Raw genomic sequence first — 21,669 nt, forward strand, 5'->3', positions numbered from 1 at the left:
CTTCTCCTTCTCCTTCTCCTTCTCCTTCTCCTTCTCCTTCTCCTTCTTCTTCTTCTTCTTCTTCTTTCTTCTTTCTTCTTCTTTCTTCTTCTTCTTCTTTCTTCTTCTTCTGGATCTCACTCTGTCCCCCAGGCTGAAGTGCTGTGGCACAACCACAGCTCAGAGCAACCTCAACCTCCGAGGCTCAACTGATCCCACCTCAGCCTCCCGAGTAACTGGGATGACAGGCTCACACTACCACACCTGGCTAATTAAAAAGCTTTTGTAGAGCTGGGGTCTTACTATGTTGTCCTGTCTGCTCTCAAACTACTGGACTCCAGTGATCCCCTCGCTTCAACCTCCCAAAGTGCTGGGATAATAGGCCTCCACACCCAGCCTTCAACTCCATTTTTAAAAATTGTGGTAAACTATACAATTCATCCATGTAACCAGAAACCACTTGTACCCCAAAAGTTATTGAAATTTAAAAATATATATATTGAAAATAAAAATAAAATTGTGATAAGATACACATAATATGACATTTACTACTTTAATCATTTCTAAGTGTATGGTTCAGTGGCATTAAATACATTCACATTTTTATGCAACCAGAACTTTTCATCCTCCCAAACTGAAGCTCTATACTTATTTTTTATTTTATTTTATTTTATTTTTTGAGATGGAGTTTCACTCTTGTCTCCGAGCCTGGAGTGCAGTGGTGCGATCTCGGCTCACTGCAACCTCATCTTCCTGTGTTCAAGAGATTCTCCTGCCTCAGCCTCCCAAGTAGCTGAGATTACAGGTGCTCGCCACCACACCCAGCCAAGTTTTTGTATTTTTAGTAGAGATGGGGTTTTGCTGTGTTCGACAGGCTGATCTCTAACTTAACTCCTGACCTCAGGTGATCCACCTGCCTACACCTCCCAAAGTGCTGAGATTACAGACGTGAGCCACCGTGCCCAGCCAGCTCTGTGCTCATTACACAATGACTCTGAGTTCCCCTTCCCCACATCTCCTGGTTACCCTTCTTCTACTTTCTGTCTCTGTGAATTTAACTATTTTAGGTACGTCATATAAGTGCGTCTGGTGATATTTGTTCCTTTTGTGTCTGGCTTATTTCACTTAGCATAATGTCTTCATGATTCATTCATGTTGTAGCATGTGTCGGAGTTTCCTTCCTTTTTCGGGCTGAATAATCGTCCACTGTATGGATAGACCACACTTTGTTTATCCATTTGTCTGTCGATGGACATTTGGATGATTTCCACCTTGTGGGTATACTGGGTAATGTTGCTCTGAACATGGGTGTAAAAATATGTATTTGAGTTTCTGTTTTCAATTATTTTGGATCTACACCCCAAAGCGGAATTGTTGGAGGTGGTATTGCTTCCACTTGTTGGAAGTGAAACGTGGTCTCCCACTTCATTTTGACACAACTTCCAAGCTTCAGAACTGTATTTGCAATAGTCTGCTGGGCTGTTGCTTTGAGTTTATGATGGAAATCTCGTATCAATAGGTTTTAAATTGTTCCATACAACTTATTGCCACCTCTGTCCCAGTTCAGATTTTTTTTTTGATTAATGGTATGAACAATTTTCAAAACATCCTGGCACAAACTATTAGGATATTTGACTTTCTCCTCCTCCTCCCTTTAGCCGTAACTATTTGGCAAAGCTGTTGAAAACTTCTTCACGTCTTCTCTCTGCCTCATCTACTTTACTACTCAAAGATGATTAGTAGGTGTTTTGGTATGATTTTTTTCCTTGGCATAACTGTGAATACTTTTACTCCTTCATGTTTTATGACAATCATACATTCCCACTTTCATGTAAAAACATTTTGAATTCTTCTTTCTATAACAAATTCCTTGCCAGTCTTCCTTTCCTTTTTGCTAGTGAGTTCCAAGGATATCATTGTTTGAACCTGTTTTCTAATTCTATGTTGCAATTCCCATAACCCCTCTTTGCTTTGGTTACAGTAGATAATGTGGGTGGCCCTACCAAGACAAAGTATCACTCAAGAGTCAAGGGTTGGGGTAGATACAGATACTAGGTACTGCAGGAAGTCAATATCTTTCTCAGAGTGTAAGGCAGGACAAGACTTCTGTTTCTCTGTATCATCGTGGCTGGGGAGTTGGACTGTGCATTTCATCCTTGTCATATTAAGTCGAAGCGTATTGCCCAAATAATTTAATATTAGTGTGGTCTTAGTGAGTATTTGTCTTGTAGATTTGTTAAATAGAAGACAGTAACATTAGGTTGGCTGTGTTAACTCCTCACTTTTTCTTTCTTATACATGAGCTTCCTAGGAAGCAGAACGCTTGGTGGTCACACAGTTGCAGAGATTCCTTGCATGATTGCAATCTGGAAAGCAGATACTATTCTTGAGTGAAGAGCTTGCCCTTTGGAGAAGCTGGGTTTTCCATATATGAAGGTGGTTAGAATGCATAAGAGTTCAGCTTCTGGAATGAAAGGCGACCTTGGTTCAAAACCCATTTGCCACCTGCTTGCTGTCTGGCTTAGATCAGGCTTTTAAACTTTGATTATAATTTTGCATCTGTATAATAGGATTAATATAATTCCTTCCTCATAAAGTTGCTAGGGGGTTAAATGAAACAATCAATGTATAACACACTTCCTGGCATGTGATGTTCAGTACCTAGAAGACTCGGTTTCCTTGGTAGAGAGAATGTTTGGCCAGACAAACCTATGGAATTACCCCCGGATAGGAAGTGAGCACAAGTGTGAAATGAACAAGCCAGAGCAGGAACAGCTCTTAGAAGTGTCTACTCAGGCCTGAGCAGTTGCTGGTTTATATAACAGTGCTTTGAAAATTCATGTGTAGATTCTTACTATTTTCCCAAATGTTACAGCTCAAAACTATGTTCTCTGTACCTCAACACTGAAAGGATAATATAGTCTTTCACTAATAAAACTAAAATATCATAGGCTTTCCTTTGGCCAAATATGTATAGAAACTTGTGATTTCACATCAGATTTAAAGCTGTATTTAACACTCTATGAAAATATATTGATGCTTAGAAGTAGAAAGGAATTCAGATTTTGACATCTTATTTGTCAGCTTAAACTATTTATAGTTCCTGAATGCTTCAAAATGTGATAAATCATTGTTAATTTTATGTAAATATTCGATGAGTGCCTTTAATAAGGAGACTGTAAAGGTAGCCAAGCTTTACATATGTTAGCTAAATTTATGGGGCAATCGGGTATAAAAAATAGGACTTTGAAAATAAAATATTATTTTGTTGGACTCCTCCAATGAGGCTTGTTGACAGGATTAGCTAAAATTGGCTCTTATTTGATGTGTGAGTGCTTAAACATTGGAGAGTTCATTTTTCTTTTAGAATTCATTTTCCTTTCTGAGCCTTAAAATATGAACAGTTAGCTAAATGCTCTTATATGTTGATAAGAAATGCTGTTTATTCCTTAATGAGACACCTTTTCCCAGTTTATATAACTTGACTTTTAATCTAACCTTATGAAAGTCTCATTGACTTTAATTTTTTTTTCAGAGTACTGTATATCTCTTTAGGAAATGCACTTATTTAAAAAATTATAAAGCAAGAATGGATGTGATATATTTTGAAGTTTTCTAGTCACAAATTAAATCCCTAGATGTGTTGTAAGTTTGTGGAGCGCTTTGAAATGCGTCAATTCAAGATGGAAATAGTGGGAAAGGACCATTCAAGTATAATTTCTGACTCCATAAAGTTAGGAAGTTATGATAAAGGAGAAATAACTACACCACATACTTATGGCATAGAATTGCCTTATTGGGACAAATGGATCTTCAAATTTGTAGGCTATGATGGAAGCAAGTATTTTTAGTATCTTATTCAACTGTTAAGCAAGGAGAGGAGTACTCTGAACTTCAGCTTCTCATAAAATGAGTCAGTTACAGGACAGTTTATGTAGTTTATATGTAAGAAACCCTTTGATCAAGATATGCTTTTTCTTCAGTCTTGTTAATAATTCATTTATAAGGATTTTTATTTCTAGGAAAATAATACCATAGACCTATTTTATTTAAAGCTAAAGTGTTTCCTGGTGATGATGGTGAATGGGGAGATGATTCAAGGAAACTGCTAATCTTGTAGAGTTTAGTAAAATCTTGGAATAGAAATTTTAAAAAGTTAAAACACACTATGAAAACAAATCATTATTAGTAAAATGAACCATATTAAAATGTCTACATAACCAACATATTATAGTGGGGGAAATAGCATTTTAATTCAGGAAAACATTTCTATATAGAACAAGCTTTGGAAAAATTAGAATATATTGATTTTTCTTTGGGGCAATCATGAAATACACTCATATTAGGAAAGCAGCAAGGCCTCAAAATGGAAAGAGTAGGATAATTCATGGGCAATGCATGGCTTCATGGATCCCTTCCTGGCCCTCTTCATCTATGAATATCTGTTTTAGGTTCATGTCTGCCACCCCCTCCTCCCCGCCCAGTGCTGAAGAGCAGACTGCCCCTGCTTAGAACTAAGCCTTGTTCTTATGGATTTGAGTTTTGGGGTCCTGAGGCAGAATGGCCATCATATCATTCAGGGTCCTCACCTTCCCACTCATTACTTCCTTTATAGAACCCCAATCGTTCCTCTCAAGAGGCCCATGCTCCACAGATGAAGTTGGCGGTAAGGGGAGCTTTAGCATCTCAGTTTTGTTCAGATATTCGATACTTATTGAGCTCCACTATGTGTGTGAGAATGCACTGGGCTCAGGATCAGTAGCGATAAATGAGACAGATATGGTCCATCCCTTGCCATGCCTAGACTGACCTGGGCATTGAGACAAGCAGTTAAAACCCAACATAGTAAGTCCTATGATAAGACACAAGCTAAGCATGGCTAGAAGGGCAGATACGATTACACAGAGGACTTGATATCTTGACTGGCACACTTAGAAGATGAGTAGGAGTCAGCTGGGCTAAGAGGAGGAAAAGTGTGTTTCCACGAGGAAGAAGAGCATGTGCAAAGTCCTGGGGGTGAGAAGCATGGCATGTGTCAACAGAAAGACATGGCTGGAACTTGGATGGGAGTTAGAGTGGGGGAGAGAAGGCAAGGAAAAACATTAAGAGCTTTGCAAACTGTGTGAAGGCATTGCATTTAGATATCATTTTTAGAGCTTGGAGGAGCCTCAGGACATTGAGGCAGGATAGTGGCCGGATGGCATATGATTTTAGGAAAATTCATAAAAATTTTAGGAAAATTTTAGGAAAATCCCCACGGTGTGGATTTTTAGCGGCCACACCGTGGGGAAGGATTGATGGGGGAAGGGGGAAGGCTGGAGACAGAGGGTCCCACAGTGGGCTGTGGTAACCATCTGGGCTGGAGAAGGTAGGGACTATGGTGGTGCCTGAGGCAAAATTGGTTTTGCTTTGAAAAATCATCAGAAAATATTTGTTTTGATCTGTGTGCCTGTGGTGGGAGGTGGGAAGGGAGGGTCAAGTGAGGAAGAAGGTCGAATCTAGAATAATGCCCATGTTTCAGGCTTCACGTGCAGACATTTCTTGGTTCAGCTGGGAAGTGAATAGGAACAGACTGGCAAGGAAAGAAGAGAATCGTCGGTTCTGTCTGGGGCACATCCATCTTGATGAGTGTGAGAGAGTCAAGTCTTGATGGACGGGGGCAGGTGGACATTCAGAAGCTCAGGAAAGAGATTTGGTCTGAAGTGACCGCCAGAAAATACTGAGGGAATAGTGGTGAAAAAAGAGAGACCTGCAATATTATATTGGCTCTCTCTCAGGCAACTGCTTGGCCTGTCTTCATATTCCTTTTGAATCTCTGCATATGTATGGGCCATTATTTATTTTCATAACTAACAAATGTAGACTTTCTGTGTAATGACAACAAAGCTAAACCAGCTGCTACCAAAGGAGGGAAAATGAGAAGGAAAAAGAAAAAGAAAAAGAAAAAGAAAAAGAAAAAGGGAAGCTTGGGGTAAAGCTGAATGTGGGTCCTTCTGTTGCTGCAGGGGCTGGGGTGGGCCTGGTGATTCCTACTGAGAGGCATTTTCTCTCCTTGCTTCCTGTCTTTCTGGTTCCATCTCATTCACCACATGTCACCTCCACTTCCTACCAGTCAAACCTTAGATTCCTCCAGAGGCTTTTTATTTTTATCTTTTGGCGGGCAAGAAAATAGTGCTGATTATTTTTCCAAACCTTCACCTGAACATCACATCATGGTTTTCGCCCTTTGGGCTTGGTTCATCTGGGCCTGCACAGAAGGACTTTGGGGCTAATCTGGTCACGTACATCAAGTCCTGTCTTTTCAGTTAAAAAAAAAACCACACTGCTATGTTTCACTAAGACAATTGGTGTGAGTTGTTTTTTAGAATATCAACTCTACTTCAGTAAGATTTTCTCATGCATTATCTTGAGAAGACCAGATAATAAAATTTAAAAAGAATGTCTTCTTAATGCAACTTAAATCAATTGCTTTAATAACACATATTGACCAGGTTACACTTGTTAAAGAAAAGAAAAAAACCTACTTTGTTGTTTTTCTTCTTCTGACATGAGCTGAAGACTTAGAAATAGTTGTTAATGGTGTTTGTTTAAGAAGAATTTGTTTTAATTGCATATATCAAATACATATTTATTAAATTTTTCTTTTTGCCAGTTTATCAATTCTAGCTTTATCACAAAAGGTTTGTAGTATGAACATGATTCTGTTGTACGTCTATTTCCATTTTTGTTAAGAGATGAATTGAAATGTAAAAATCTAGTATATTTTATGCATTAAACATGTTAGTTCAGGAATTTCACTTGGTTCTACGAAGAAACATATCTACAGTGGATGGCCAATCCAAACATGAGACTCAGTCAACTGGCCTCTGACCCAATTCAATTCTCCTATCTTCTTCTGGCTTACAAAGTAACTGGCTCTGGGGAGACAGTGAGTCAAAGTAATATTTGGTTTGAATGGTTATTGACTATTTTCCTCTGAAACTTAATGTGTACTAATTTGTTTTTTATTTTATTCTTTTTTTTTTTTTAGAGATGGGGTTTCGCTCTGTTGTCTATGCTGGAGTGTAGTGGTGCGATCACAGCTCACTGAAGCCTTGACCTCCTGGGCTCAAACAATTCTCCTGTCTCAACCTCCCGAGTAGCTAGGACTACAGGCATGTGCCATCATGCCAGGCTAATATTTAATTTTTTTTTTTTTTTTTTTTTTTTGTAGAGACAAGATATTGTTATGTTGCCCAGGCTGGTCTAAAACTCTTGGTCTCAAGCTGTCCTCCCACCTCAGCTTCCTGAAGTACTGAAATTATAGGCATGAGCTGCCACACCTGGCCATATACTCATTTTTTTAAAAAACTGAAATATATCAGCATATACTGCATAAATACCACAGGAGACTAAACACTGGAAGTTTCTTTAGGGTATCAGAAGAATACTCTTTTTGCTTGCAGCTAGCATCTGCACAGATAAGTTTTGTTTCTGGTTCTATTACTTCTTCTTGACCCTATTAATAAGGACAATTCTAAAAATAATAACTATGTCTGGATATCTGAGTCAGTGTGTGGTCTTTTACTGAAGTTACAGTTTATAACTCTGCTGACTAGCTTGCTGGTTTCTGTTATGCAATAGAAGAGTGCAAATGTTAATTTGATCTGAAGCCCATTTATACAGTGACTTTTATAATGTATATTGAAAGATGGAAAGCCAAGTTTTATGAAAGCAGCATTTCTGGTCAAGTCTTCACTCCACCCTCTTCTAATTGGGCCTGACCCTTAAGTTGAATAAAGAACAAAGAGCTCTGTAGTTAAAACATTTCACTGCATGTTGCATCTTGCCCTTAGTAAATGGAAAAAATACAGACTTAAGCAGAGAATCTGAATTAGAGTGTGAAATATATATTCAAATTTGAGGTGGGAGAATGAGAAACATGTTTTACAATAGTAGACGTAACTTCCTTAGTCTAAATTCAGGAAATTTCCCCAAGATATGTAAGAATTTAGACTTATGCAAACAGACTTTATAAAAACATGCCAATATTTATTAGTTTGTGAATTTTAATATTCTGCTCCTTATAAACCAGATTTCTTTTGAGGGATAAAGGGATGGAGGTGACTTCTAAATCTTAGAGCAGAAACTTCCTGTGGGCAGCTGGACATATATACCAGGAGCTCAGAGAAGAGGGTTGGGTTGGAAGCACACATTCTGAGTGATCTGCATTTGGTGATGATGGAAGCCATGGACATGCACTAGATTCTCTTGTGGGAGAATATGGAGTAGTAAGAGAAGAAGAAGACCTAAGACTGAGCCCTGAGCAGCTCTGGCTTAATGGTGGATGGAGGAAATTGAATCTGTAGTCAAGACCTGGAGGCTGCAGCCTGAGAGGCAGAAGCAACTGGGGTGTTTGGGATTATGGAAGCCTAGGGAAAAAGCCTCTTTCAAGGGGGGAGGGGAGGTATGAACACTGTAGGCTGCTTCAGATAGGTTATGTAGGATGTGGACTGGAAAATATCTGTAAAATTTGGCAACAGGATTCATTGATAATCTTAGGGAAGTTGCTTTTTTGGGGCAACTAAGGTGGAAAACAGATTGGTGTGGGTTGAGCCCTGCAAGAGAGGCGAAGAAAAGGAGATTTCGTGTGCAGACGTTTCTGAGTTCAGCTAGGAACGAGGGACAAGATAGAAGATGGAAGTTAGAGAGCATGTGGGGCAAGGGTGACTGTTTCACAGGACAGTCTTGCATGTGATCAAAGCCAATGAGTAAGGAGCATTTGAGGGAGAGAGAGTCAATCAACAAGAGAGAAAACAAAGAAGGTTAATCATAAAATAACAGTAACAACAACGAACATCTTTTGAGTGTTTTCCATATCCAGAGAATGATGGTAAACTCCTGACCTGCATTCTCACATTCAATTCTTAGAATCTTTGGATGTGGTGGGTTCCATGATTGTCTCTAGGTTAGTGAGGAGGAAAGAGAGACTTAGAAACGTAAGGTAGCTTGCTCAGAGTTCTCTAGGCAGTCAGTGATGGACTAATTTACAAACCGAAGGACTGAACTTTGTCACCATGCAGCCTACCAAGCCGTCTTGAATTTAGGTATTCTGTGCTACATGTGAGTACTTAATTAAATTATATTTTAAGAAGGGCTACTTTGAAACTCGCTCTCTGAAAATTCTATTTCTAACATCTCTACCCTGACAATGATTTTGACAAGCAGCCTTGATAAAACCAAACCAAACCAAACCAAAACCAAAAAACCTTATCTGCTGAGAAAATATAACCATATAAAATATGGTGCTACAAAATACAGACTGTGTGAATTAAAGGTGACTTGCCCAAAGGACTCCTGAAGCAATTGGCTGCTGTAGAAATTAAGTCCATGAGAGGTTTTGTTTTGTTTCTTTTTGAGATGGGACTCTCACTCTGTTGCCTAGGCTGGAGTGCAGTGGCACAATCTTGGCTCACTGCAACCTCCGCCTCCTGGGTTCAAGCGATTCTCCTGCCTCAGCTTGCTGAGTAGCTGGGATTATAGGCACACACCACCACACCCGGATAATTTTTGTATTTTTAGTAGAGACAGGAGTTTCACCATGTTGGTCAGGCTGGTCTCGAACTCCTGACCTCGTGATCCACCCACCTCAGCTTCCCAAAGTGCTGGGATTACAGGCTTGAGCCAGCGTGCCTGGCCCATGAGAGGTTTTGTTTGCACTTCAAGAAGGAAAGAAAAAGGCAGGCAGGCTGAGGAGCCACATAGTAAGGCTGAGGAAGTGATAGGGAAACAGCCTCCCAAAGGTTTCCCTGTGGATTCTGACTGGCTAAGTTTCCTGAAAAAATATTAATTCTGTCCTCTTGCTTTTAACAGGACATAACGACTATATGTGTCCAGCCACCAACCAGTGCACCATTGATAAGAACAGGAGGAAGAGCTGCCAGGCCTGCCGGCTCCGCAAATGCTACGAAGTGGGAATGATGAAAGGTGGTAGGTACATCTCTCCCAGGGGTCCTTGGGGACGGCCCTGGCCACTGCCCAGTGCTGGCTTTTCCCATTCGAATACAACCATGGGAATTTTGTGGGTTTTTTTCTTTTAATTGTTTTTTTTTTTTTTTTCTGTTCTTATTTTTCTTTGCAACAAAAGTATTTTCATAACCCATTTGATTTTAAAAAGGTGGGAGTGTCTGGAACTGGAAATTCTAACATGGCATTTTGTGGTTTGGATTTTCAATATAAATAATTATATTTTAAATCAAAGGTGTGTGGGAGGCGGTGATGGAAGGAAATGAAGAGTGCTTAGTGAATTATTCTAGAAATATTTTTCAGTTACTATTTATATTGCAAATGCTAGAAAATGATATCTGAGGATAAACTTTCCCCAAATTGAGACTTGTAAATGTGAAAGCTAACTAGCTAATTTATAGCCTTCTAGTCTCTTATCATCCCTTAAGGAATGTGAATTTCAATCAAAAGGCAGTTTTCTCCTTTAGAACCCGAGTCAACCAGCCATTTTCTTAACCTCAGTGTCTAGCATGGTGCTGGCATAGTTGATTACTGAGCACTACACTAACGAGTACCAAAGCACGCAGGGTTTGTGACTATGGGCTTGTGTCTTTGTGGCTCTGTGTGTGTGTGTGTGGTTTGCTCATGTATCCCATCCTCCAGTTTTCTCATACAGGAATCTGGAAACTGAATCCCAGTTCTGGGAATATTAGGAGCCCCATAAATGTGGTTGCCTGATCGACCTCATTGTATTCTTGGGAGTCTCATCTTGAGGAATATTGCTTCTAGTCTTCGATAGCCTTCAGTGTAGTGGAGGAGAACACGTAGAAAATGTGTAATTAAAATAAAGTCACAAGGCTGAGTTGGGCAGATCACCTGAGGTCAGGAGTTCGAGACCAGCCTGGCCAACATGGTGAAACCCTGTTTCTACTGAAAATACAAAAATTAGCTGGGTATGGTGACAAGCGCCAGTAGGCCCAGCTACTCAGGAGGCGGAGGCAGGAGAATCACTTGAACCTGGGAGATGGAGGTTGCAGTGAACCAAGATGGTGCCACTGCACTCCAGCCTGGATGATAGAGTGAGACTCTGTCTCAATAAATAAATTTAAAAAAAAAATAAAATAAAATAAAATAAATAAATAAATAAATAAAGCCACGGATTCATTTAGTGTTTCAGAAGGATACTGAGGGGAGGGAAGGGCTGATGATGGTGCTACCTGCTGATTATAATAGGGAAAAGCCCATTTCTTTTCTGAAGGAGGTGAAGCTTGGGGTGATTTAAGGAGAACAAAATTTCAATGAAAAGGAATAGTGATTTTGCAAGTAGTGGGCAGCTAACCTTTAAATCATTCTTACTTGGACGCAGGAGGAAGGAGAGGAAAGACCAAGAATGGAGATTATGATGAAGGCAAGCTTGATGGTTAACAAGCTTACAGTGACAGGTTTCTTAGTCCCGGGGTCATAAACAAGCCGGACAGGCTGAGGTTTGGAATGCAGCATTTGGAATAAATTCTCCTGGTGAAGAGATGCAATGTTGAATTTGCAGATTCTGTGAGCTGTGACTGACTATACATCTTGAACATCTGAAAAAGCAGCTTTAATTCAAAGGCTAATTAATTCCAAGAATTTAACAGGTACATTCAGAAAATGACACTTGAGTCATAAATGGATTAAATATTTAAGGAATTCATCTTTCTTTGTACTGTTGGAGAATTAGTCAGGCTTAATTAAACTCACAAAATGCTTCTTAAGGTAACTTGATAAGTGACAGGAATATAACAGCTGCATAAGAAAAGCTTAATTTGAAACAGTGTAGTCAAGGTTTAATATTCTTCTTTGGCGATTATACGTAGGTTAAGCACAGGCTCTTACATACATTCTCCTGGAAAGCTGAAATAATCAAGTTGTGAATATGTCCAAAACAATTTTTAAAATGTGAGGGTACCCACGCATTGACCCCACTTCATAAAACCAGTTCTGTTTTTATTGTAATTAATATCCAGATATGGTTTGGCTGCATGAATATAAATTACGCCTTCTCATTTTTAATCTAACAAAAATTCGAATATGCAAAGACATAATAAAAGTCTCCCCACTGTTTTCATCTAGGAATCTAGATAATTTAACTGCACATCACAGACTGTGGATGGATCCATACACACTCGCACATGTATATTGATGACTGTAAATATATATATCCGTATTAGTTTTCTAGGGCTGCCATAATGAAATACCACAGACTGGGTAGCTTAAACAATGGAAATTAATTTTCTCCCAATTCTGGAAGCTGGACATACAAAATCAAAGTGCTGGAATATTTGGTTTCTAGTGATCCCTCTCTTTTTTTTTTTTTTTTTTTTGAGAGACAGAGTCTTGCTCTGTTGGCCAGGATGAAGTACAGTGGTGCAATCTCGGCTCACTGAAACCTCCGCCTCCCAGGTTCAGGCGATTCTCCTGCCTCAGCTTCCCAAGTAGCTGGGACTACAGGTGCACACCACCATGCCCGGCTGATTTTTGTATTTTTTTGTAGAGATGGAATTTCACTATATGTTAGCCAGGCTGGTCTTGAACTCCTGACCTCTGGTGATCCTCCCATTTTGGCCTCCCAAAGTGCTGGGATTACAGGTGTGAGCCACCAGGCCCGGCTTGTGAGGCCTCTCTTCTAGGCTTGTGGCTAGCTGTCTTCTCCCTGCGTCCTCACATAGCCTTTCCTCTGTATCCAAGCACTCTTGGCATCTCTTCCTCTTCTCATACGCCCTGTTGGATGAGGGGTCCACCCTTATGACCTCATTTAACCTTAGTTACCTCCAAAAAGGCCCTATTTCCAAATATAGTCATAACCAGGGGCTAGGGCTTCAAGGTACAAGTTTTGTGGGGACACAGTTCATAACAGGCTGCCCTCCCAAAATACCATAGACTGGGTGGCTTAAGTAACAGAAGTCAATTGCCTCACAGCTTTGGAGGCTGAAGTCTGAGACCAAGGTGTTGGCAGGTTTGGTTTTTCCTGAGGCCTCTCTCCTTGGCTTGCAGATGGCTGCCTTCTCTCTGCGTCCCCACACTGCCTTTTCTCCGTGCGCCCACAGCTTCTTCCTCTTCTTACAAAGACACCAGTCATATGGGATTAGGACCCTATACACAAGACCTCATTGAATCTGAATTACCTCACTTAAGGTACAATATCCAAATACAGTCACATTCTGAGGCCCAGGGGGTAAGGTTTCAACATATGTGGCAATATCCCATAGGGATTACTCAGTGATTGTTCAGTATTTCTCTACATGTAATGAAAACATGTATCTTCCTGGCAGTTTTTATATGTACATTAGTTTTTTTGTTTTGTTTTGTTTTGTTTTGTTTTTTTGAGACGGAGTCTCGCTCTGTCGCCCAGGCTGGAGTGCAGTGGCCGGATCTCGGCTCACTGCCAGCTCCACCTCCCGGGTTCCCGCCATTCTCCTGCCTCAGCCTCCCAAGTAGCTAGGACTACAGGCGCCCGCCACCACACCTGGCTAATTTTTTGTATTTTTTAGTAGAGACGGGGTTTCACTGTGTTAGCCAGGATGGTCTCGATCTCCTGACCTCGTGATCCGCCCGCCTCGGCCTCCCAAAGTGCTGGGATTACAGGCTTGAGCCACCGCGCCCGGCCTATGTACATTAGTTTTAAGTGGAGCTTTAAATCCATAAAATTATAGCCCATGAGAACATCTTATTTTGATGATATGTATAAAGTGCTTGCCATAAAGCAATATAATTTATTGTATTTTCTACTACATGGAATATCACACATGGCCACAGGATACCTTCTGTAACAACTCCTTGAAAAATCCCGTTGAATAAAGACTTAATTTACAACTGGAAGTACAATGATAACTAACTATAAAATGTGCAGTCACATGGCAAAGACCAGCTGTGACGGAATAAATCTTTACAACGTGTTTCCAACCATTAGGGTTCACAACAATCCACTTTAACAGGGCTGGTTACCAATTAGGATACTGAAACTCTAATTATGAAATAAAAAGTTTAGTTTCAGTTAAAAGAGAACCACAGACCTACTCCCTACTTTTATAGCAAGGCTGAAAAAATTTACTGAAGATCTATTGTTAAGATTCAAAAGAGTGCATGATTTATCTCCATGAAGCAACAATTTTAATCTGTTACAATACTTACTGCCTCTGAAACTCCCAGCATCATTATTAGATTTGGTTCGAATCTTGGTAGTTCTATAAGATGCAGGATTTGAATTGCACTTTCGGGAATGTGCTTTTCTATCCTAGTATGTGTGCTGGTTTCTCTGCATTGCTTTTTCCTCTTCATTTGTCTCCTTCCCCTTGAACTTTAGATTGTAGATTACATGTCTCTTCTTCAGGAAGGCCTACACAGTTCCCTGACAGTTCCTGAGGCTCGAAGTTCAAAATGAAGATGCTGGAAAATTCATGTTCTAGCTTTAATGGCAAACAGCTCTTCTCTTAGCTCTCTTCACCATTATTATTAGTCGTTCAATGTCTGTCTTTATATATGGTCTATACACTCCATGATGGCAGGGGGGGTCTCTGTGTCTTGTTTACTGATCTCACATGAAACAAGTCACAAGGTAGGTGTTCAAGAAGTATTTTTTTTGCACTAATTAATGAATTGATTAAATTCATTTAAATAGTTATTTGTGTAGGGCTTCTTATATGCAAACCCTTGGGAATAAAGCAAATATGAATAAGATTCTAGTCCCTTCCCTCAATGTCCTCACAGTATAAAGAGAACATTTGCATGGGAAGTGGCAAATAAAAATCTCAACAGCAAGTGCAGACTGGGTTGCAAGATGGCTCAAATATTGAATGATCAGGAGTCTAGAGCTTTAACCAGCCACTCCCAGGTTTAGTCCAACTCAGAATATTACTCAGACATCTGACATCCAAGACATATATTATTACTCAAGAATTTGGCCTTCTTGCTGAGTTTGGTAGAAAGAGGAACTCTTCCAAAGATACATCTGTTCAAATGCTGGCTCCTCCTCAAACTTGCTGAGCAACCTTGTTAAAGTTACTTTTATGAGCTTCACTGATTTCAAATATGAAATGGAGAGAAATAAATTCTACTGTCTAAGCATCGTGGCTTACGCCTGTAATCCCAGTACTTTGGGAGGCCAAGGTGGGTGGATCACCTGAGGTCAGGAGTTCAAGACCAGCCTGGCCAACAAAGTGAAATCTCGCTACAAAATGAGCCAGGTGTGATGGCAGGCACCTATAATCCCAGCTACTCAGGAGGATGAGGCAGGAGAATCACTTGAACCCGGGAGGCAGAGGTTTCAGTGAGCCGAGATTGCACCACTGCACTCCAGCCTGGGCAACAAAGCGAGACTCTGTCTCAAAAATAAATAAATAAATAAATAATAAATAAATAAATAAATTTTACTTAATGAGTTTGTCGTGAAGATGACAAATCGTAACATGGGAAAATATAAATCTAAAGAGCCACACAAATGTTAGTTATTACATATCTTTTTTTATCTTAAAATGATTACTATCTTAGTTAAAAATTTTATCATATATGAGCACTGCTGGGGTTTTTTTTCAGCTGAAAGAAAGAGAATGACAATCTCATCACTTTTACAAGATAAAAGTTTCTAATTTCTTTGTGGAGAATAAAAACTTGGCTTAAACACCTAAGCTTTTTTTTCTTTTCTGATCTCATATGCTGAATATAGCTGAATGGAGAATGCGATGTGTTATTTACCTTTTTATGATGCCAGAGATTTACACAAATTTGTGAAAGGTTTTTTCTTGCCATAGACTCAGAGGTGTGTTTGAGGCAAGGTTTTCATTGTGCAGTGAGGAAATTGGGACATGGAAATTAATTGATGTGCAGGACTCTTGCACTGACCATTCTGGTTATGTTTCCTTATAACACGTTAAGAAGAAATTTGAGATAAAGTAGTAATTGTCAACTAGTCTTTATTTATTTTAATAACAAATGTTTCAGTGTAATTTTTAGAAATATTCCAAAATAACAAATAAATCCAAAAATTAATGGAATAATTTTAAAATGAGAAAATAACATACTACTAATATAGATAGGGAAATATACATGTGTCCAGAATGATTCAGAAGCCCAATGAAATACTGGAAAATAAAGTATTTTCTTGTTGCTTGGATTTAATGTTTATCACCATGAGTTATTGTCATTTACTTTATTGACGGATAAACTTCCAGCCTGGTGACTGTGATTGGAATCCTCTTTAATCCTACATTCACTATGCTTCATCAAAAGTAAACAACTGGCTGGCTGCGGTGTCTCACACCTGTAATCCCAGCATTTTGGGAGGCCAAGGCAGGTGGATCACCTGAGGTCAGGAGTTTGAGACCAGCCTGAACAACATGGCAGAACCTCGTCTCCACTAAGAATAAAAAATTAGTTGGGTGTAGCAGCACCCACCTGTAATCCCAGCTATTTGGGAGCCTGAGGCAGAAGAATTGCTTGAACCCAGGAGACAGAGGTTGCAGTAGGCTGAAATCACGCCACTGCATTCCAGCCTGGGTGACAGAGCGAGGCTCCATCTCAAAAAAAAAAAAAAAAAAAAAGTATACAACCAATTATTAATGTACATAATGGTAGAATCAAATTAATAAATTAAAAATGTAGATGTGAATTACTTTCCTTGGATTGCCCAATAATTGTGGAAGATTTGTAGCCGCATGTGAATCCAAGTTTCCTCAAAAGGTAGGTTGGGGTGCTCATATTTAGGATTGAATTTAAGAAAAATGTTAAAGAAAAGCTAACTACTCTTTACCAAAGAGAGACTGGTTGTTTTAAGCAGCAATCTATATATTTATGATATTGAAAATATTATTTTATTAATTCATATCATGGATATTTATTCAAAAATCTCCATATTATAATTTTTTATTTGCAAACAAAGAAATATACTGAATCAAGTAAGTGAATCACATGTGGACCTTAAAGACTAATGAATCCAGTGTTTGACAATATTTTAAAGCAATCAAGCTCTTGTTTCCACAAGCAGAAGCAGATAGTCATCTATGAAACAGATAAAAGTTGATTTGGCATACCCTCTCTTTATTCAGTATGATGTTCATTAGAAACCTTCTTGGAACCCTAGGGCTCCAAGGAACACAGTTTGCAAGCCACTGATCTAATCTAACTCCTTCATCCTCTAGGTAAGAAAATCAAGGTCCTCCATTACCTATTAGGGATGAAGGCAGGTCAGCCTCTGTGACTGTCAGTTCAGCTGGAGGAAGCATGAATGTAGGCAGCACAACAATCCCTGTAATGACCATGTTCTTCTTATGTTTTTTTTTTTTTTTTCTAGTAGTTTTTACAGTTTCAGGTCTAACATTTAAGTCTTTCATCCAGGTTGAGTTGATTTTTGTATATGGAATGAGGTAAGTGTCTAATTTCATTCTTCAGTGTGTAGATATCCAGTTTCTCTAGAAACATGTATCAAAGAGACTATCCTTTTTCCATTGTGTGCTTTTAGCAACTTTGTCAAAAATTGATTGACTCTAAATGAATGAATTTATTTCTGGGTTCTCTATTCTGTTTCATTGGTCAATACATCTATTTCTATGTCAGTGCCATGCTGTTTTAATTACTATAGCTTTGTAGTATATTTTGAGACAGACAGTATTATGCCTCTACCTTTCTTCTTCTTGCTCCAGATTGCTTTGGTTATTCAGGGATTTTTTATGGTTCCATACAAATTTTTGGATTGTTTTTCCACTTCTGTAAAAAATATCATTGCAATTTTGATAGGCATCGCATTGAATCTATAGATTGATTTGGGCCAATGGACATTTTCAACAATATTAATTCTTTCAGTCAATGCATGGTGTATCTTTCCATTTATTTGTGTCTTCTTCAGTTTCTTTTATTGATGTCTATAGCTTTCAGCATACAATTCTTTCACTTCCTTGGTTAAATTTATTCCCAAATATTTTGTTTTATTTTTATAGCTATTACAAATGGGGATTTCTTTTTTTGGATAATTTGCTGTTAGTATATAGAAACGCTACTGATTTCTGTATGTTGATTTTCTCTTCTGAAACTTTACTGAATTTGTTTATTAGTTCTAACAGTTTTTTGTGTGAAGTCTTTGGGGTTTTCTATATGTAAGATCATGTCATCAGCAAACAGGGGTAATTTAACTTCTTCTTTTTCAATTGGCATGCCTTTATTTTTTTTCTTGCATAATTGCTCTGGCAGGAGCTCTCAGTACTGTGTTGAATAGAAGTGGTGAGAGTGGGCATCCTTGTCTTGTTCTTGATCTTAGGGGAAGACTTTCCAAATTTTCACCATTGAGTATGATGTTAGCTGTAGGCTTGTCATATATGATCTTTATTGTGTTGAGGTACATTCCTTCTATATTTAATTTGCTGAGAGTTTTTGGCATGAAAGGATTTTGAATTTTGTCAAAGGCGTTTTTTCCCTCTATTGAGATGACTATATGGTTTTCGTCCTTCATTCTGTTAATGTGTGTACCACATTTATAGATTTGCATATGTTGAACCATCGTTGCATCCCTGGGTAAATCCCACTTGATCATGGTGAATGATTCTTTTATGTGTTGTGACAATCAATTTTGCTAGTATTTTGTTGTGGATTTTTGCATCTATATTCATCAGGGATATTGGCATGAGATTTAATTTTCTTGTAATACTCTTGTCTGGCTTTAGTATTATAGTAATGCTGGCCTTGTAAAATAGGTTTGGAAGTATTTCCTCCTCTCCAATTTTTGGGAAGAGTTTGAGGATTTGTATTAGTTCCTTAAATATTTGGCAGAGTTCAGCAATAAAGTCCATTAGGTCCTGGGCTTTTCTTCCATGGGGGACTTTTTATTACTGATTCAGTCTTCTTTATAGTTATCGGTCTGGTCAGACTTTCTATTTCTTCATGATTCAGACTTGCTAGGTTTATGTGTCTGAGACTTTATCCATTTATTCTAGGTTATCCAAGTTGTTGGTATGTAATTCATCCTAGTACTCTTATAATTTTTTTGCATTTCTGTGCTATCAGTTGTAATGTCTCCTCTTTGATTTCAGATTTAGTTTATTTGTGTCTTCTCATTTTTTTTCTTAGTCTAGTTAAAGATTAATCAATTTTGTTTATCTTTTTAAAAAAAATTCATATTTTCATTGATCTTTTTTGGTTTTGTTTTTCTAGTCTCAATTTCATTTATTTTTCCTCTGATCTTTATTATTTTCTTCCTTCTACTAACTTGGGGCTTTGTTTTGTTTTGTTTTTCTAGTTATTTGAGGTATAACATTAGGTTTGAGATCTTCTTTGATGCAGACATTTATTGCTATAAACTTTCCTCTTGAAAGTACTCTTGCTTCATCCCACAAATTTTGGTATGTTGTGTGTCCATTTTCATTTGTTTCAAGATATTTTCAACTTTCCTTTTTATTTCTTCTTTGACCCCCTTGTTGGTTCTGAGTATGTTATTTTGTTTTCACATATTTGTGAATTTTCCAAAATTATTCTTGTTGATTTATAGTTTCATATTATTTATGGTTTGAAAAACACTTGATATGATTTCAATGTTCTTAAATTTGTTAAGACTTATTTTGTGCCCTAACATATGAGCTATACTGTTTTTTTGTTTGTTTGTTTTTTGTTTTTTGTTTTCTTGGGACAGAGTCTCGCTGTGTTGCCCAGGCTGGAGTGCAGTGGCTCAATCTTGGTTCATTGTAACCTCCACCTCCTGGGTCCAAGCTATTCTCATGCCTCAGCCTCCTGAGTAGCTGGGAAAACAGGAGCACATCACCATGCCTGGCTAACTTTTTGTATTTTTTAGTAGAGATGGGGTTTCACCATGTTGGTCAGGCTGGTCTCGAACTCCTGACCTCAAATGATCTGCCCACCTTCACCTCCCAAAGTGCTGGGATTACAGATGTGAACCATCGCACCTGGCCATGATCTATACTGTTTTACCTAACACTCAGTGGATAATGTTCCATGTGTATTTGAGAAGAATGTGTGTTCTATTATTGTTGGATGAAATATTCTGTATATATCTGTTAAGCCCATCTATGCTAAAGTATAGTTTAAGTTTGAACTTTCATTTTTATTGATTTTCTGTCTGAATAATCTGTCCATTGCTGAAACTGTGGTATTGAGTTTCCCCAATATTATTGTATTACAGTCTATCTTCCCTTTCATATCAATTAATATTTGCTTCATTCATTTAGGTGCTCCAATGTTGGGTGCACATATATGTTCAACTGTTATATCCTCTTAATGAATTGACCCTCTTTTCATTATTTAATGGTCTTCTTTGTCTTATTTTATAGTTTGTGACTTAAAGCCTATTTTGTCCGATATAAATATAGCTACCTCTGCTTTCTTTTGGCTTCTATTTGCATAGAATGTCTTTTTTGGTCCCTTCACCTTCATTCTCTGTGTTTTCTTAGCCATGCATTGAATCTCTTCTAGACATCATATAACAAGGTGTTGTATTTTTAAATCCATTTACTCACTGTATCTCTTTCTTCCTATCTTGCTGTCTTCCTTTGTGATTAGGTGATTTCCTATAGTCGTATGCTTTGAATTCTTACTTTTTGCCTTTTGTATATTTGCTACAGGATTTTGCTTCGTGATTGCCATAAGGCTTACATAAAAGATCTTATAGTTATACCAGGCTATGTTCAACTGTTTACAACATAACTTTGATTAATTTTTTAATACTCAATTTATTTGATTGCTTATTAAGAGATCATTTTGATTTCTATTGGAAGAAAAATGAGGAATCTTTGTGTACCTTTTCAGGAATGACCAAAGGTACAACTTTGTGTACCTTTTCAGGAATGACTCAACTCACCTTGAATGTTAGAAGAAATGCTGGCAGTGATTCAAGGCCAGGAAAAAATTTCAGAAAGGGTTTATCTTGTTCCTATAATTTTCTTTTGCAAAAATAAATGATTCTTGATATGATGTAAGGACTTTTTCCGTAGATAGAACCTATATAGTGCAGAACTTTGGGGGCAGTAATTCCATGAAAGAATTGCTACTTTAAAATTCTGTAAGTCCCCAGGACTTTCCATATGCTTTTTTGTTTGTTTGTTTCAATGGCTGCGATCAGGCTAATGAGTAGTTTTTAGAGCTGAAACGAACTTTTAAAGATCTTCTAGTGGACCTTTTTGTTTTTCAGTTGAGTTGTTCTTGTCCAAATCACTAAGCTAAGTTAGCTGCTCAGACAGGAAATCAAGTCTCCTTCAGTGCTCCTTTCATTGTTACGCGTTTGCCTGGCTGACCTGTTAATAACATAGAGTGTCATGAGAGATAGACACATGCATAAGTAAGATATTAATATCCCATAAACCAAAACTGTGACTTAGGAAATATTATGGTGGGCACAGGCTTTTACTCCTCTTCAACAAAAACGTCTATCAATGAATTCGGCTTAGTTGCACAACAGAAGTACCAAAATAAATTTTTATGGATGGTGTCACAGATACTTTAAAAAGACCTACTTAAGATTTAATTACCTAATATTATTTAATATTTAATATAATCTAAAAGGGGCATTTTTATCTTTCAGCCAAGGTTTTCATTGTTTTTAGATAATTCTATTTTTTAACATCTGATTTTGTTTTAAAATGCCTATTCTGGTATATAAAAACATCATTTTGTCAAATAGGAGTCCTAGCTAAGGGTCAAGTGTGCAATTAAGCTTGACTCTTTATCTACTACCTAGGA

At 38.1% G+C, this 21,669-nt stretch overlaps 1 protein-coding gene across 3 annotated transcripts in view; it reads left to right on the forward strand.

The window, feature by feature from the left end:
- ESR1 (estrogen receptor 1) overlaps positions 1-21,669 on the forward strand; it is a 395,979-nt gene that overhangs the window by 163,630 nt on the left and 210,680 nt on the right. For all 3 annotated transcript variants that reach the window (XM_023206137.1, XM_023206136.1, XM_023206138.1), the window contains one exon: positions 9,832-9,948. In XM_023206137.1, coding sequence (XP_023061905.1) covers positions 9,832-9,948 — 117 coding nt within the window. The remainder of the gene's footprint in view (positions 1-9,831; positions 9,949-21,669) is intronic.

Source organism: Piliocolobus tephrosceles, chromosome 5 (genome assembly GCF_002776525.5).
Source record: "Piliocolobus tephrosceles isolate RC106 chromosome 5, ASM277652v3, whole genome shotgun sequence".
NCBI lineage: Eukaryota > Metazoa > Chordata > Mammalia > Primates > Cercopithecidae > Piliocolobus > Piliocolobus tephrosceles.